Genomic DNA, 16,602 nt, shown 5'->3' on the forward strand with positions numbered 1-16,602 from the left:
GTATGGGGCATGGAGTCCTCCTGTGCACAGCAACATCTCCCAGACAATAAAGTCACGGCCAAGGAGCACATTCCTGTTGTGATTTATCTGAAGGAGTTAAGCCAGGGGGATTATCTGTACTCTAAGTAATAAATCATTGATGAAGGCCCATCGTTTGAAGCCAAATGAAGGATCTGCATCTCTTCATTTATTTCAGTTTTTGAGAAATTCTTGAATGGGATCCAAAAAGGGATCAGCATCAGACTGTAAACTAGCTTCAGTGGCAGAAGGGTTCAGATGGCTTCTCTACTCACTGAGGTACGGCTTGAGGGATGTGCTTCTGTCTGTGTCTCTGGTTGTCAGCTCTATTTGAGGCTGACTTTGACCTAGATTCAATCAGATGAAGTGTTAATTAACTGGCGATAGTCGACACATAGCTGATGTTTTTGTGATGTCGGAGGTGGAACTGCGTTGGAGCAGTCCAATCCGTTAGCAGCTGCTCTTTTGATCATTGTCACAAAGCCACACCCGTCCCACTCGGGTTAGAAGTTCAGAATGAGAAAGTGTAGGCTATATAGAAATAATGACGTTCAAATCAAAAATCATTCAACTAAATAATGAAGATTTCTATCAGCCTAATCTAGGTGTAGATTACATCTCACATTCCAGTGTTCGTAAACAAGGACGGATGGGATTCCGTAAACAAGGACGGATGGGATTCCGTAAACAAGGACGGATGGGATTCCGTAAACAAGGACGGATGGGATTCCGTAAACAAGGACGGATGGGATTCCGTAAACAAGGACGGATGGGATTTTTCTTAAAAAATAGACCACAACATCACAGCCAGCAACATATTCTTTATTGAAAAACAATACCCATATTTCTTGCAAACACACGCACACGGCAAACGCACGCACACGTACACAAACACACACATGCACACTTTTCGGACCATAATTTGTCTGCACTGGTCCCACAGGTTCTGTTGGGTTTTGGTCCATCTGATACGGGTCTGGGTCAGGGTCAGGTATAGGCCAAGTCTGGTGCAGGTCTGGGTCAGTACGGTGAGAACAGAACTGATGTATGTGCCGTACGGAAAGGTCCTGGGGCGGGATGTAACAAGGTCTGGGGGAGGGCCTGAATCTGAAAGAGGGCAGGGCCAGGTGTAGGGGCAGGGCGTAAATGAAACGGGGACAGGGTTGCCATGGCAGCAGCAGCAGCAAGGGAGAGATGGCGCTGTAAGAGGCACGAGGAGAGAGGCTTCGTCAAGTCCTGCTCCTTCCTCAGAGCGATCCCAACCTGGAAACCACAAACAACATATTCAAAATCTTTCTACAACTGTTCTACAATGTGATCACCACCATACAGCTATCACACGTTCCACAATCAGTCCACAACAAAACCTCCAGTAAAGTACTGCTACGACTGCTCTGCCAAGCACGACTCCAACACCATCATTAAGTTTGCTGACGACACAAAAGTGGTAGGCCTGATCACCGACAATGATGAGACAGCCTATAGGGAGGAGGTCAGAGACCTGGCAGTGTGGTGCCAGGACAACAACCTCTCCCTCAATGTGAGCAAGACAAAGTAGCTGTTCGTGGACTAACATCAACAGGGCTGAAGTGGAACGGGACGAGAATTTAAAGTTCCTTGGTGTCCACATCACCAACAAACTATCATGGTCCAAACACACCAAGACAGTCGTGAAGAGGGCATGACAACACCTTTTCCCCCTCAGGAGACAGAAAAGATTTTGCATGGGTCCACAGATCTTCAAAAAGTTCTACAGCTGCACCATCGAGAGCATCCTGGCTGGTTGCATCACCACCTGGTATGGAAACTGCTCGGCATCTGACTGTAAGGCGATACAGAGGGTAGTGTGTACAGCCCAGTACATCACTGGGGCCATGCTTCCTGACATCCAAGACCTGTTTACTCGGCGGTGTCAGAGGAAGGCCCAAACAATTGTCAAAGACTCCAGTCACCCAAGTCATAGACTGTTCTCTCTGCTATTGCACGGCAAGCTGTACCGGAGTGCCAAGTCTAGGACCAAAAGGCTCCTTAACAGCTTCTACCCCCAAGCCATAAGACTGCTGAACCATAATCAAATGGCCACCCGGACTATTTACATTGACACCCCCCCTGTTTTTACACTGCTGCTAATCTCTGTTTATTATCTATGCATAGTCACTTTACAAATGACCTCGTCTAAACCTGTACCCCTGCACATTGACTCGGTACCGGTACCCCCTGTATATAGCCTTGTTATTGTTATGTCATTTTTTTGTGTTACTTTTTGATTTGATTTGATTTTTAAAACTTCTGTTTATTTAGTCAATATTTTCTTAACTCTATTTCTTGAACTGCATTGATGGTTAAGGGCTTATAAGTAAGCATTTCACGGTAGGGTCTACACCTGTTGTATTCGGTGCATGTGACAAATACAATTTGATTTGATTTGATAATACAATAATGTGGTACTCACTGACTGGTTGCGTTGGGGCGGTAGACCATACGGGCTGAACTTGGGCTTGGCTGGCTTCCCTGCTGCTCGGTCTTTATGTCTTCTACTTTTGATGTGCTGAGGAGAGGGGCGGAAGACAGAGACAGACACAGAGAGAGACCCAAATTTAAGGAAAGCTTTGACTATGTACAGACTCAGTGAGCTTAGCCTTGTTATTGAGAAAGGCCGCCGAAGGCAGACCCGGCTCTCAAGAGAAGACAGGCTATCTGCGCACTGCCCACAAAATGAGGTGGAAACTGAGCTGCACTTCCTAACCTCCTGCCCAACGTATGACCATATTAGAGACATATATTTCCCTAGGATTACACAGATCCACAAAGAATTTGAAAACAAAACCGATTTTGTAAAACTCCCATATGTACACTACAGTGTGCCATCACAGCGTCAACATTTGTGACCTGTTTCCACAATAAAGGTACATTTATTTTCCCTTTCGTACTTTAACACTGTATATAGCCATAGTATGACATTTCAAATGTCTCTATTTCTTAGAAATTTTGTGAGTGTAATGTTTACTTTTAATGGGCTCCCAAGTGGCACGGTTCTGCTCCCAAGTGGGCTCCCAAGTGGTGCGGTGCTGCTCCCGAGTGGGCTCCCAAGTGGCATGGTTCTGCTCCCAAGTGGGCTCCCAAGTGGTGCGGTGCTGCTTCCAAGTGGGCTCCCAAGTGGTGCGGTGCTGCTTCCAAGTTGGCTCCCAAGTGGTGCGGTGCTGCTTCCAAGTGGTGCGGTGCTGCTTCCAAGTTGGCTCCCAAGTGGTGCGGTGCTGCTTCCAAGTTGGCTCCCAAGTGGTGCGGTGCTGCTTCCAAGTGGTGCGGTGCTGCTTCCAAGTTGGCTCCCAAGTGGTGCGGTGCTGCTTCCAAGTGGTGCGGTGCTGCTTCCAAGTGGTGCGGTGCTGCACCCAAGTGGGCTCCCAAGTGGTGCGGTGCTGCTCCCAAGTGGTGCGGTGCTGCTTCCAAGTGGTGCGGTGCTGCTTCCAAGTGGTGTGGTGCTGTTCCCAAGTGGTGTGGTGCTGCTCCCAAGTGGGCTCCCAAGTGGTGCAGTGGTCTAAGGCACTGCATCTCAGTGCTAGAGGCGTCACTACAGACAACCTGGTTCAAAACCATACTGCATCACAACCGGCCGTGACTGGGAGTCCCATAGGGCGGCGCACAATTGGCCCAGCATCGTCCGAGTTTGGTCGGTGTAGGCCATCTTTGGAAATAAGAATTTGTTCTTAACTGACTTGCCTAGTGAAATAAAGGATAAATAAATAATTTTTGACTGTTTATTTCACTTTTGTTTATTATCTATTTCACTTGCTTTGGCAATGTAAACATATGTTTCCCATGCCAATAAAGCCCATTGAATGAACTTGAGAAAGAGAGACAGAAAGAGAGAGAGAGAGAGAGAGAGATACCGAGAGAGAGAGAGGGGGGGGGGGCAGAGAGAGAGACAGAGATAGAGAGAGACAGAGACAGAGAGATACCAAGAGTGAGAGAAAGAGTGAGAGAGAGAGAGAGAGAGAGAGAGAGAGAGAGAGAGAGAGAGAGAGAAAAGTAGATAGAGACATTATATTATCACAATGTATATTGTATACATATACTGTATACATTGTTGCTTTGGCACTATTGACGCAATGTTTTTCAGGCCAATAAAGCAGCTTGAACTTGAGAGAGAGAGAAAGAGAGATGAGGTCACATGGGTCAGTCTAAATCCTAGATTCATCAGGCCACAGGAAATTAAAGAAAACACTACACCTAATTAAAGTTACTCTTTTTCCTCTCATCTCTGTAATGTTGATTTGTTCTTGGCCTTCTAAATGTCTAAATATTTATAAAAGGGAGGATTTGATTCTGAGTGGCGTACACAGACAGATGGTTATTACCAATCAGGCCAAACCATGTCTGATGAATATTCATAAGCTCCTGGCCTTATATAAACCCTAAACATTTCAACTTACAACAACCAATACAACACATTTGTACAAGCACAACCTGTTGCTTACCTTCATATATTTGTTTTGTGTTTCTTCGTATGCTGTTACACTCAACCTGTATTTCACTCACCTGTTTCAGCTTTGTCTCGCAGTTGACATACACTATATAACTAACCTGTTTGAGTTGTGTATCTGGGAGTTGACATACACTATATAACTAACCTGTTTGAGTTGTGTATCTGGGAGTTGACATACACTATATAACTAACCTGTTTGAGTTGTGTATCGGAGTTGCTGTGTATAACTAACCTGTTTGAGTTGTGTATCGGAGTTGCTGTGTATAACTAACCTGTTTGAGTTGTGTATCGGAGTTGACATACACTATATAACTAACCTGTTTGAGTTGTGTCTGGGAGTTGACATAAAGTATATAACTAACCTGTTTGAGTTGTATCTGGGAGTTGACATACACTATATAACTAACCTGTTTGAGTTGTATCTGGGAGTTGACATAATGTATATAACTAACCTGTTTGAGTTGTATCTGGGAGTTGACATAATGTATATAACTAACCTGTTTGAGTTGTATCTGGGAGTTGACATAAAGTATATAACTAACCTGTTTGAGTTGTGTCTGGGAGTTGACATAAAGTATATAACTAACCTGTTTGAGTTGTATCTGGGAGTTGACATAAAGTATATAACTAACCTGTTTGAGTTGTGTCTGGGAGTTGACATAAAGTATATAACTAACCTGTTTGAGTTGTGTCTGGGAGTTGACATACAGTATACAACTAACCTGTTTGAGTTGTATCTGGGAGTTGACATACACTATATAACTAACCTGTTTGAGTTGTATCTGGGAGTTGACATACACTATATAACTAACCTGTTTGAGTTGTATCTGGGAGTTGACATAAAGTATATAACTAACCTGTTTGAGTTGTATCTGGGAGTTGACATAAAGTATATAACTAACCTGTTTGAGTTGTGTCTCGGAGTTGACGTGAACATCGCAGATCTCACAGTGGAAAGTTTTGTTCTGGAGCCCCGTTGACACCTCGGTGGGAGGGCCCAGCTTGGCTTTGACCCCTGACCTGGGGAATGACTTTATGGCTCCGTCGCCGCTCCTGGCCTCAAGCATTGTTTTGTGTTTCGTGCCTGACAGGGTGAAAGGTCAGATGGGTCAAAGGTTAGAAGCAGAGACGCCAACTAAGTATTAGCAAAGTGGGACATCTGGCTACTACATAAAGGTGCATCTCAGTGTAAATGGAGATGATGACAAGAGAGAGGCTCTGTCCTAACATACACTTTACCTGTCAGATCAAGATGGCAGTAATGGCCTCAGCCTTGGGGTAAGGGAGGGAGTGATTGATTGGTGTGGTATTGATCAGATAAGAGCCCTGAGCTCTGTAGACGTCTTTGATTGATTAAGAAGACGGACTTGTTGCAGCATGATGATGACACACACAAATATACGCGCGCAAACACACACACACACTCACACTCACACACTCACACTCACACTCACACTCACACTCACACACACTCACACTCACACTCACACTCACACACTCACACTCACACACACTCACACACACACACACACACACACATACATACATACACAGGTCAGTGATGCTTCATTCTCACCGCTGTTGTGAGCCTGTAACTGGGATGCAGAGTTGACGGCCACCTTGCAGAGAGAACAGTAGAGCAGTCTCTTAGCCTTCTCTTCCTCCGACTCTCCGACCTCCTCCACCGCTCCTTCCTTCTCCTTCTCCTTCTCCACCATGAGACAGGGCGACAGAGAGGGGTCAGTGGGCGTCTCCATCGATACTGCTGGGCTGCAGGTCGATGGCGCCACCCCAGAGGCTGGTGACAACACGGGTCTGAATGTGACATCTACACGGAATAATAGAATATAATAGAGCATTCTAATAAGGCTGCCATCATTTTTTGAGGATGAGTGAAATCCATACAAGTTTATCCTTCCCATCGTAGAATGAAACCGAATTTGAGTGTGTTGAGTAGTGAATTAGTGAGGAGAGTGTTTGTGTGATAGTGGTGGTGAGAGAGAGAGGAGAGATACGTAAACCCTGATGCTTTCTTCTCTCCATCATCAACCTCTAAAATATGCTGGTTACTACTGCAGGCCTGCATCTAATGCTGGTTACTACTGCAGGCCTGCATCTAATGCTGGTTACTACTGCAGGCCTGCATCTAATGCTGGTTACTACTGCAGGCCTGCATCTAATGCTGGTTACTACTGCAGGCCTGCATCTAATGCTGGTTACTACTGCAGGCCTGCATCTAATGCTGGTTACTACTGCAGGCCTGCATCTAATGCTGGTTACTACTGCAGGCCTGCATCTAATGCTGGTTACCACTGCAGGCCTGCATCTAATGCTGGTTACTACTGCAGGCCTGCATCTAATGCTGGTTACTACTGCAGGCCTGCATCTAATGCTGGTTACTACTGCAGGCCTGCATCTAATGCTGGTTACTACTGCAGGCCTGCATCTAATGCTGGTTACTACTGCAGGCCTGCATCTAATGCTGGTTACTACTGCAGGCCTGCATCTAATGCTGGTTACTACTGCAGGCCTGAATCTAATGCTGGTTACTACTGCAGGTCTGCATCTAATGCTGGTTACCACTGCAGGCCTGCATCTAATGCTGGTTACTACTGCAGGCCTGCATCTAATGCTGGTTACTACTGCAGGCCTGCATCTAATGCTGGTTACTACTGTAGGCCTGTATCTAATGCTGGTTACTACTGCAGGCCAGCATCTAATGCTGGTTACCACTGCAGGCCTGCATCTAATGCTGGTTACCACTGCAGGCCTGCATCTAATGCTGGTTACTACTGCAGGCCTGCATCTAATGCTGGTTACCACTGCAGGCCTGTATCTAATGCTGGTTACCACTGCAGGCCTGCATCTAATGCTGGTTACTACTGCAGGCCTGTATCTAATGCTGGTTACCACTGCAGGCCTGCATCTAATGCTGGTTACTACTGCAGGCCTGCATCTAATGCTGGTTACTACTGCAGGCCTGTATCTAATGCTGGTTACCACTGCAGGCCTGCATCTAATGCTGGTTACCACTGCAGGCCTGCATCTAATGCTGGTTACTACTGCAGGCCTGCATCTAATGCTGGTTACCACTGCAGGCCTGCATCTAATGCTGGTTACCACTGCAGGCCTGCATCTAATGCTGGTTACCACTGCAGGCCTGTATCTAATGATGGTTACTACTGCAGGCCTGCATCTAATGCTGGTTACTACTGCAGGCCTGCATCTAATGCTGGTTACCACTGCAGGCCTGTATCTAATGCTGGTTACCACTGCAGGCCTGCATCTAATGCTGGTTACCACTGCAGGCCTGTATCTAATGCTGGTTACCACTGCAGACCTGTATCTAATGCTGGTTACCACTGCAGGCCTGTATCTAATGCTGGTTACTACTGCAGGCCTGTATCTAATGCTGGTTACCACTGCAGGCCTGTATCTAATGCTGGTTACCACTGCAGGCCTGCATCTAATGCTGGTTACCACTGCAGGCCTGCATCTAATGCTGGTTTCCACTGCAGGCCTGTATCTAATGCTGGTTACCAATGCAGGCCTGCATCTAATGCTGGTTACTACTGCAGGCCTGCATCTAATGCTGGTTACTACTGCAGGCCTGCATCCCAAATAGCACCCTATTCCCTAACAAGTGTAAAACTTTTGACCAGGACCCATGATGCACTATGTAGGGAAAGGATGCCATTTGGGAAGCAGCCCAAATCTCTCAACTTTTACCATAACTCACTGAGACAGAGAAAACCACAACAGTGTTTATGAGATTCATTAGCCTCTGTAATCTCAGTAATAACCAAAGATTTCCCATGGGACTCTGCTTCCATTTTTCAGAGTGGGGAAATTAAAGGCTTCGGATTGAAATGATTACAGTCCATTATCTGCAGTGAGACGGACTGGGAGCAGAAGGGCTTCCCCAGAGGGAAACCCCATAGTAGGTCATGTATTAATGGTGATTAGGCCCGTAAGCATTTCTTTATTGTCATTGACTGTCTCTCTAAAACGGCAATAAGGCTGTTTGGCAAAGTAATCATCACAAAGCTCCCCTGTTTCTTCCACACTAAAGAGAAAAACTTGCTCACTCTATCACTATGGCATGAAGTCAAATGAATAGACTCTTCCTCTATAACACCCTCACGCACACCACAACACATATGAACACGCCTACTCATATAGACAGACATACTCTAAGGCATGCATACATTAACAAACAGCGCAAAATCTCGCACACATACTCCCAGATCTGCATATGTTACAGACACACAAGCAAAGTGCTGCGTTTGAACCTCTAAAGACTCATTAGTGAGAATGTGTGTCTACATGTATACAGGGTCATGTAGAGAGAGGAGAGTTGAATGCCTTTCAGCGTTTTAGTCCATCTGCTCTATATGGCAGTGAGGATAGACAGACGAGAGGCTTCCTCACACATCAAAGAGATAGAGAGCGGTGACAGGAAACGCAGGGTCTGTTAGATGGGATGGTCTGGATGATCAAAGCTACAAGGAGCCTTTATGTGTTTGATGTCAGCACATATTTACAAATACACCTTTGAACGCACGCACACACGTACATACACACGCACACACCCTAACGCGTGCACTCATTCACTCATGCACGCGCACACACACATGCTCACACACGCTCACACACATCATCCCTCTCTCTCTGTCTACCCTTTCTCCCCCCTGGCACACACACACCAACCTGTTGAACTGGAGTCTGAGCTGGGTGGCACAGGGCAGGGAGAGACAGGCCTCTTGCTGACTGCGTAAGGGGTCTTGCAGTCCAGTGGGTCGAGGGCTTTGAGCCTCTTGAAGTGTTTGGTACCGCTGTAATGGGATGAGGCCTGGCTCTACAAAGAGAGAGACATACAACCAGAACCTCTGTAATGGGATGAGGCTTGGCTCTACACAGAGAGAGACAATACAACCAGAACCACTGTAATGGGATGAGGCCTGGCTCTACACAGAGAGAGACAATACAACCAGAACCACTGTAATGGGATGAGGCCTGGCTCTACACAGAGAGACAATACAACCAGAACCTCTGTAATGGGATGAGGCTTGGCTCTACACAGAGAGACAATACAACCAGAACCACTGTAATGGGATGAGGCCTGGCTCTACACAGAGAGAGACAATACAACCAGAACCACTGTAATGGGATGAGGCCTGGCTCTACACAGAGAGACAATACAACCAGAACCACTGTAATGGGATGAGGCCTGGCTCTACACAGAGAGAGACAATACAACCAGAACCACTGTAATGGGATGAGGCCTGGCTCTACACAGAGAGAAACAATACAACCAGAACCACTGTAATGGGATGAGGCCTGGCTCTACACAGAGAGACAATACAACCAGAACCACTGTAATGGGATGAGGCCTGGCTCTACACAGAGAGACAATACAACCAGAACCACTGTAATGGGATGAGGCCTGGCTCTACAAAGAGAGAGACATACAACCAGAACCTCTGTAATGGGATGAGGCCTGGCTCTACACAGAGAGACAATACAACCAGAACCACTGTAATGGGATGAGGCCTGGCTCTACACAGAGAGAGACAATACAACCAGAACCACTGTAATGGGATGAGGCCTGGCTCTACAAAGAGAGAGACATACAACCAGAACCTCTGTAATGGGATGAGGCTTGGCTCTACACAGAGAGACAATACAACCAGAACCACTGTAATGGGATGAGGCCTGGCTCTACACAGAGAGAGACAATACAACCAGAACCACTGTAATGGGATGAGGCCTGGCTCTACACAGAGAGACAATACAACCAGAACCACTGTAATGGGATGAGGCCTGGCTCTACACAGAGAGAGACAATACAACCAGAACCACTGTAATGGGATGAGGCCTGGCTCTACACAGAGAGAAACAATACAACCAGAACCACTGTAATGGGATGAGGCCTGGCTCTACACAGAGAGACAATACAACCAGAACCACTGTAATGGGATGAGGCCTGGCTCTACACAGAGAGACAATACAACCAGAACCACTGTAATGGGATGAGGCCTGGCTCTACAAAGAGAGAGACATACAACCAGAACCTCTGTAATGGGATGAGGCTTGGCTCTACACAGAGAGACAATACAACCAGAACCACTGTAATGGGATGAGGCCTGGCTCTACACAGAGAGACAATACAACCAGAACCACTGTAATGGGATGAGGCCTGGCTCTACACAGAGAGACAATACAACCAGAACCACTGTAATGGGATGAGGCCTGGCTCTACACAGAGAGACAATACAACCAGAACCACTGTAATGGGATGAGGCCTGGCTCTACACAGAGAGACAATACAACCAGAACCACTGTAATGGGATGAGGCCTGGCTCTACACAGAGAGAGACAATACAACCAGAACCACTGTAATGGGATGAGGCCTGGCTCTACACAGAGAGACAATACAACCAGAACCACTGTAATGGGATGAGGCCTGGCTCTACACAGAGAGAGACAATACAACCAGAACCACTGTAATGGGATGAGGCCTGGCTCTACACAGAGAGAGACAATACAACCAGAACCACTGTAATGGGATGAGGCCTGGCTCTACACAGAGAGACAATACAACCAGAACCACTGTAATGGGATGAGGCCTGGCTCTACACAGAGAGACAATACAACCAGAACCACTGTAATGGGATGAGGCCTGGCTCTACACAGAGAGAGACAATAGAACCAGAACCACTGTAATGGGATGAGGCCTGGCTCTACACAGAGAGACAATACAACCAGAACCACTGTAATGGGATGAGGCCTGGCTCTACACAGAGAGAGACAATACAACCAGAACCACTGTAATGGGATGAGGCCTGGCTCTACACAGAGAGACAATACAACCAGAACCACTGTAATGGGATGAGGCCTGGCTCTACACAGAGAGACAATACAACCAGAACCACTGTAATGGGATGAGGCCTGGCTCTATACAGAGAGAGACAATACAACCAGAACCACTGTAATGGGATGAGGCCTGGCTCTACACAGAGAGACAATACAACCAGGACCACTGTAATGGGATGAGGCCTGGCTCTACACAGAGAGAGACAATACAACCAGGACCACTGTAATGGGATGAGGCCTGGCTCTACACAGAGAGAGACAATACAACCAGAATCACAGAGTCACACAAGATACAACAACAAGCCCAAGGACTATGCAGTAGTATGTTCTCAACTCATCAAGTCATATAGCCACAGGGTCAAGCCAGATATCTAACATTATTACAATTTCGTCAGTTAGCAGACACTTTTATCCAGAGCAATTTACAAATAAACTCTCAGAGAATTTCATCTCATAAACTTCAGCCAATATTTCAAGGCTGCGCTCACACGGTTTACACCCACACAACACTTGCATATTCCCCAGGAAGAGTAGCTGCTGCTTTTAGAACAGATAATAAAGTAATTACATAAAACATTTGACAATCCCTGCATGTTGAGAAAGACCAGGCACGAGGTGCCATCTATAACCTAAAAGGGTTAATTGGCTGTCCCCATAGGATAACCCTTTGAAGAACCCTCTGAAGAACGTTTTTCGGTTCCATGTACACTGAACTAAAATATAAACACAACATGCAACAATTTCTAAGATTTTACTGAGTTACATATAAGGAAATCAGTAAATTGAAAAAAATGAACGATGTCCTAATCTATGGATGTCACATGACTGGGAAAACAGATATGCATCTGTTGGTTACAGATACCTTTAAAAAATAGGGAGAGGCGTGGATCAGAAAACCAGTCAGTATCTGGTGTGACCACCATTTGCCTCATACAGCGAGAGACATAGAGTTGATCAGGCTGTTGATTGTGGCCTGTGGAATGTTGTTCCACTCCTCTTCAATGGATGTGCGAAGTTTCTTGATATTGTCGGAACTGGAACATGCTGTCGTGCATGTCGATCCAGAGCATCCCAAACATGCTCAATGGGTGACATGTCTGGTGAGTATGCAGTCCATGGAAGAAATAGAACATTTTCAGCTTCCAGAAATTGTGTGCAGATCCTTGCGACATGGGGTTGTGCATTAGCATGCTGAAAAATGAGATGATGGCGGTGGATGAAATGCACAACAATGGGCCTGCATTCAAATTGCCATCGATAAAATGCAATTGTGTTCATTGTCCTTAGCTTATGCCTGCCCATACCATAACCTCATCGCCACCATGGGGCAATCTGTTCACAATGTTGACATCATCAAACCTCTCACCCATATGACGCCATACACGCTGCCTGCCATTTGCCCAGTGCAGTTGAAACCGGGATTCATCCATGAAGAGCACACTTCTCCATCGAAGGTGAGCATTTGCCGACTGAAGTCAGTTATGACTCCGAACTGCTGTCAGGTCAAGACCCAGGTGAGGATGCCTAGCACACAGATGAGCTTCTATGAGACGGTTTCTGACAGTTTGTGCAGAAATTCTTTGGTTGTGCAAACCCACAGTTTCATCAGCTGTCCAGGTGGCTGGTCTCAGACCATCCCGCAGGTGAAGATGCCGGATGTTGAGGTCCTGGGCTGACGTAGTTATGCTGCCAAATTCTCTAAAACGACATTGGAGGCGGAAATGAACATGTGATAATCATGCTGTTTAATCACCTTCTTGATATGTCACACCTGTCAGGTGGATGGATTATCTTGGCAAAGGACAAATGCTCATTAACAGGGATGTAAACAAATTTGTGCTCACAATTTGAGAGAAATAAGCATTTTGTGCGTATGGAAAATGTATGGGATCTTTTATTTCAGCTCATGAAACATGGGACCAACACTTTAGATGTTGCGTTTATGTTTTTGTTCAGTGCAGGAACCCAAAAGGGTTCTACCTGGAACCAAAAAGTGTTCTACCTGGAACTAAAAAAGGTTTTCCTATGGGGACAGTCAAATAACCCTTTTGGAACCCTTTTTTTCTGAGTGTTGAGACAGTAGAGTTCTCAAGCATCCCTGGTACTGCCCTTTATGAGGTCAAACTCTGCCTACCTCCGAGTTGAACCTCAGTCGGCACACAACACACGATGAGCTGGGTTTCCTCTTAGGGGGCGTGGCTAGCCCAACCCCTGGACCAATCAGCATTTTGTGAACGTGGTCCATCTGCAAGAACAAGAGTGAAAAGGGGGTGAATTACTGTGCTATGGCTTGGGCAGAGACTAAGGCAGGAGCAAAGCTTTAGCAAGAGTTCAATGTTAGAGTACCTCAAATGCTCCCAGACTTAAACAGGCTTAGAGTAATGGTCCTTCCTTTACTTATAACAGATTCTCAAACCAAACAAGAGAGAAAATGTGGTATGGATAGGGAAAAGACTAGTGTTAAGAGTAGGGTTAAGACTAGGGTGCATACTAGGGTTTAGAGTAGGGTTAAGTCTAGGGTTAAGACTAGGCTTAAGAGTAGGGTTAAGACTCGGGTGAAGACTAGGGTTAAGAGTAGGGTTAAGACTAGGCTTAAGAGTAGGGTTAAGACAAGTGTTAAGACTAGGGTTAAGCAAGAGGTCAATGTTGAGGAAGGAGACTTGAAATTGTCCTCTGTAGCTCAGTTGGTGGAGGATAGTGTCACATGAGTTGAAGCTGGAGAGGTGAAGCAGGTATGGGGAGTCAAACATTTAATGAGGAACGGACATGGAACGAGACAGGAACAGCGTCAGCATACAAGAAAACAAAGACAAAAACAATCAATGCATCAGCCATCATACGAAGCATCGGGGTGTACTGGCGTTCCGGTTGGTATGGTGACATCAGCTCTGGGTCGCCACCGATGGAACCGGGGGTGCCTAGCCAGCTCGTTGGGCTTCCACACCCTAGCTGGCTCGAGAGGTTTCCTTTCCCCGGTTGGCTCAGATGGCGCCCATCCCACATCGGGCCTCAGCTGAATTGTCAGTTCTTGTTCGCCCAGCCGGTCCAGGAGTTTTTCTGGACTGGTCCTATTTAGTTTTTTGTTTTGTTGTTGACATCGACGTGGATTCCGCCGCCGATGGAACCGGGGGTGTCTAAGCCAGCCCGTCGGGCTTCCACACCCTGGCTGGCTCGAGAGGTTTTGTTGCCTCGATTGGCTTGGCAGGTTTCCATCCCGTCCGCTGGAGTGTCGGGCTCCCTCTCTGCAGTGGGATCGACAGGTGTCTTGTCTCAGCCGAATGTTAGGCTCCCATGCCTCAGCCGGCTCGCCAGGCTCCCACGCCCCTGTCGGTTCGTCGGGCTTCCACTCCCCAACCGGCTTGCCCAGTGCCCATGTCTCGGCCGGTTCGTCCAGGTGGGATGCCGGGTGGTGCCCCAAGGGGGGGGGGGTACTGTCACGTCTGCTCCCGCTCTTCCCCCCTGGTGCTCGAGTGCGCCAGGTTGCCCTGCATCACGTCTCCCTTGCTGCAGTGGGATCTATAGGCGTCTTGCCTCAGCCGGCTCACCAGGCTCCACACGCTCCTGACGGTTCGTCGGGCTTCCACGCCCCAACCGGCTTGCCCAGCGCCCATGTCTCGGCCGGTTCGCCCAGGTGGGACGCCGGTGGTGTCCCGTCTGCTCCTGCTCTTCCCCCCCCCCTCGGTGCTTGAGGGCGCCAGGCTGCCCTGCATCACTCACTCCTATCATCCATTACGCACATCTGCCTTCCCTCGTCACGCGCATCAGCGATATTGGACTCACCTGGACTCACTCATCACCTGTTATTACCTCCCCTATATTTGTCAGTTCCCCAGCTCTGTTCCCTGCTACTGCATTGATTGTTTTTTGTCTGTATTATTAGTTTGCTGACGTTGTTCCTGTCTCGATCCATGTCCGTTCTTCATTAAATGTTTTAATCCCCGTACCTGCTTTGTCTCTCCAGCGTCATTCCATGTGACAGATAGTGCTTGCAATGCCAGGATAGTGGATTATATTTCCAGGACCATCTGTATGTAAAATGTATGCACGCATGACTGTCACTTTTGGTAAAAGCGTCTGCTAAATGGTATATATTATTATATTTTAAATTCTCCCTTGACTAGACTGGCTGACTAGCCAGAAGCTGTGTCCCATATATAGCTTAGTCTATGCCGCTCTGACATTGCTTGCCCAAATATTTATATATTCTTAATTCCATTCCTTTACTTTAGATTTGTGTGTTTTGTTGTGAAAATGTTAGATATTACTTGTTAGATATTACTGCACTGTTATTCCCTATGTAATGTACTGCCTTTGGCCAGAGACTGCAAGAGGCTGCCAGAGATTCAAAATAATGCTTATGTTCCTGATAACAGAGTGCATGGTTACTAACCTTTCAACAGCAATCAAGTGGTAAAATGTGGTTAGGGTTAGGTTGATCAAGTGGTAAAATGTGGTTAGGGTTAGGTTGATCAAGTGGTAAAATGTGGTTAGGGTTAGGTTGATCAAGTGGTAAAATGTGGTTAGGGTTAGGTTGATCAAGTGGTAAAATGTGGTTAGGGTTAGGTTGATCAAGTGGTAAAATGTGGTTAGGGTTAGGTTGATCAAGTGGTAAAATGTGGTTAGGGTTAGGTTGATCAAGTGGTCACGGTAGAGAAAAAGAAAGAGAAAGTTCCATAACGGATCACAGGGTACTTAGTTCCTTTTAACAGGAAATACCCCTAAAGACCTCAAATTGCCCTTAAAAGGTGGGCAGCTCCAACATCACTCACTGGACACCCCTCTAGAGGGTGACGGTCATTGTGGTCCACAGAGACGGGCTTTGAAACCTCTGGGTTGAGAGGAGCATCTGCGAGTTCACCTCGACAAGTTCAAAGATGAACTCTTGAGCTTGCTTGGCCAAAAAGCAAGGTGGTCCATAGACGTGGATCAATGGTGGCTGGTGGCACTTTAAATGGGGCAGTTGAGCTCACAGTAATGCCTTTTTTGGTTTCGGTTCCAGATAGAACCCTTTTGCTTTACAGGATCTAGATGGAAACCTAAAGAGTTCTACATGGTACCAAAAAGGTTCTACCTGGAATCAAAAAGGGTTCTTCAAAGGGTTATCTTATGGGGACAGCCGAAGAACCCATTTAGGTTCTAGACAGAACCTAGAGTAGGCAAGTGGTGGTCAGACATCCTCATGCAGAGTTACTTGGTGTCCTCAGAGGACAGACAAATAACCCCTT

General features: G+C 46.7%; 1 protein-coding gene across 3 annotated transcripts in view; it reads right to left on the reverse strand.

Annotated features, from left to right (window-relative positions):
- Nucleotides 1–824: 824 nt before the first annotated feature.
- LOC115173978 (zinc finger protein 385D-like) overlaps nucleotides 825–16,602 on the reverse strand; it is a 29,108-nt gene continuing 13,330 nt past the window's right edge. For 2 of the 3 annotated variants that reach the window (XM_029732527.1, XM_029732525.1), the window contains 6 exons: nucleotides 13,512–13,622; nucleotides 9,212–9,359; nucleotides 6,078–6,329; nucleotides 5,404–5,585; nucleotides 2,471–2,566; nucleotides 825–1,281 (listed from right to left, as the gene is read on the reverse strand). In XM_029732527.1, the coding sequence (XP_029588387.1) occupies nucleotides 1,039–1,281; nucleotides 2,471–2,566; nucleotides 5,404–5,585; nucleotides 6,078–6,329; nucleotides 9,212–9,359; nucleotides 13,512–13,622 (1,032 nt within the window). In that variant the 3' untranslated portion in view covers nucleotides 825–1,038. The remainder of the gene's footprint in view (nucleotides 1,282–2,470; nucleotides 2,567–5,403; nucleotides 5,586–6,077; nucleotides 6,330–9,211; nucleotides 9,360–13,511; nucleotides 13,623–16,602) is intronic. The other variant, XM_029732526.1, reaches the window with a different exon arrangement.

This window comes from Salmo trutta, chromosome 34 (assembly GCF_901001165.1).
Source record: "Salmo trutta chromosome 34, fSalTru1.1, whole genome shotgun sequence".
Classification (NCBI taxonomy): domain Eukaryota; kingdom Metazoa; phylum Chordata; class Actinopteri; order Salmoniformes; family Salmonidae; genus Salmo; species Salmo trutta.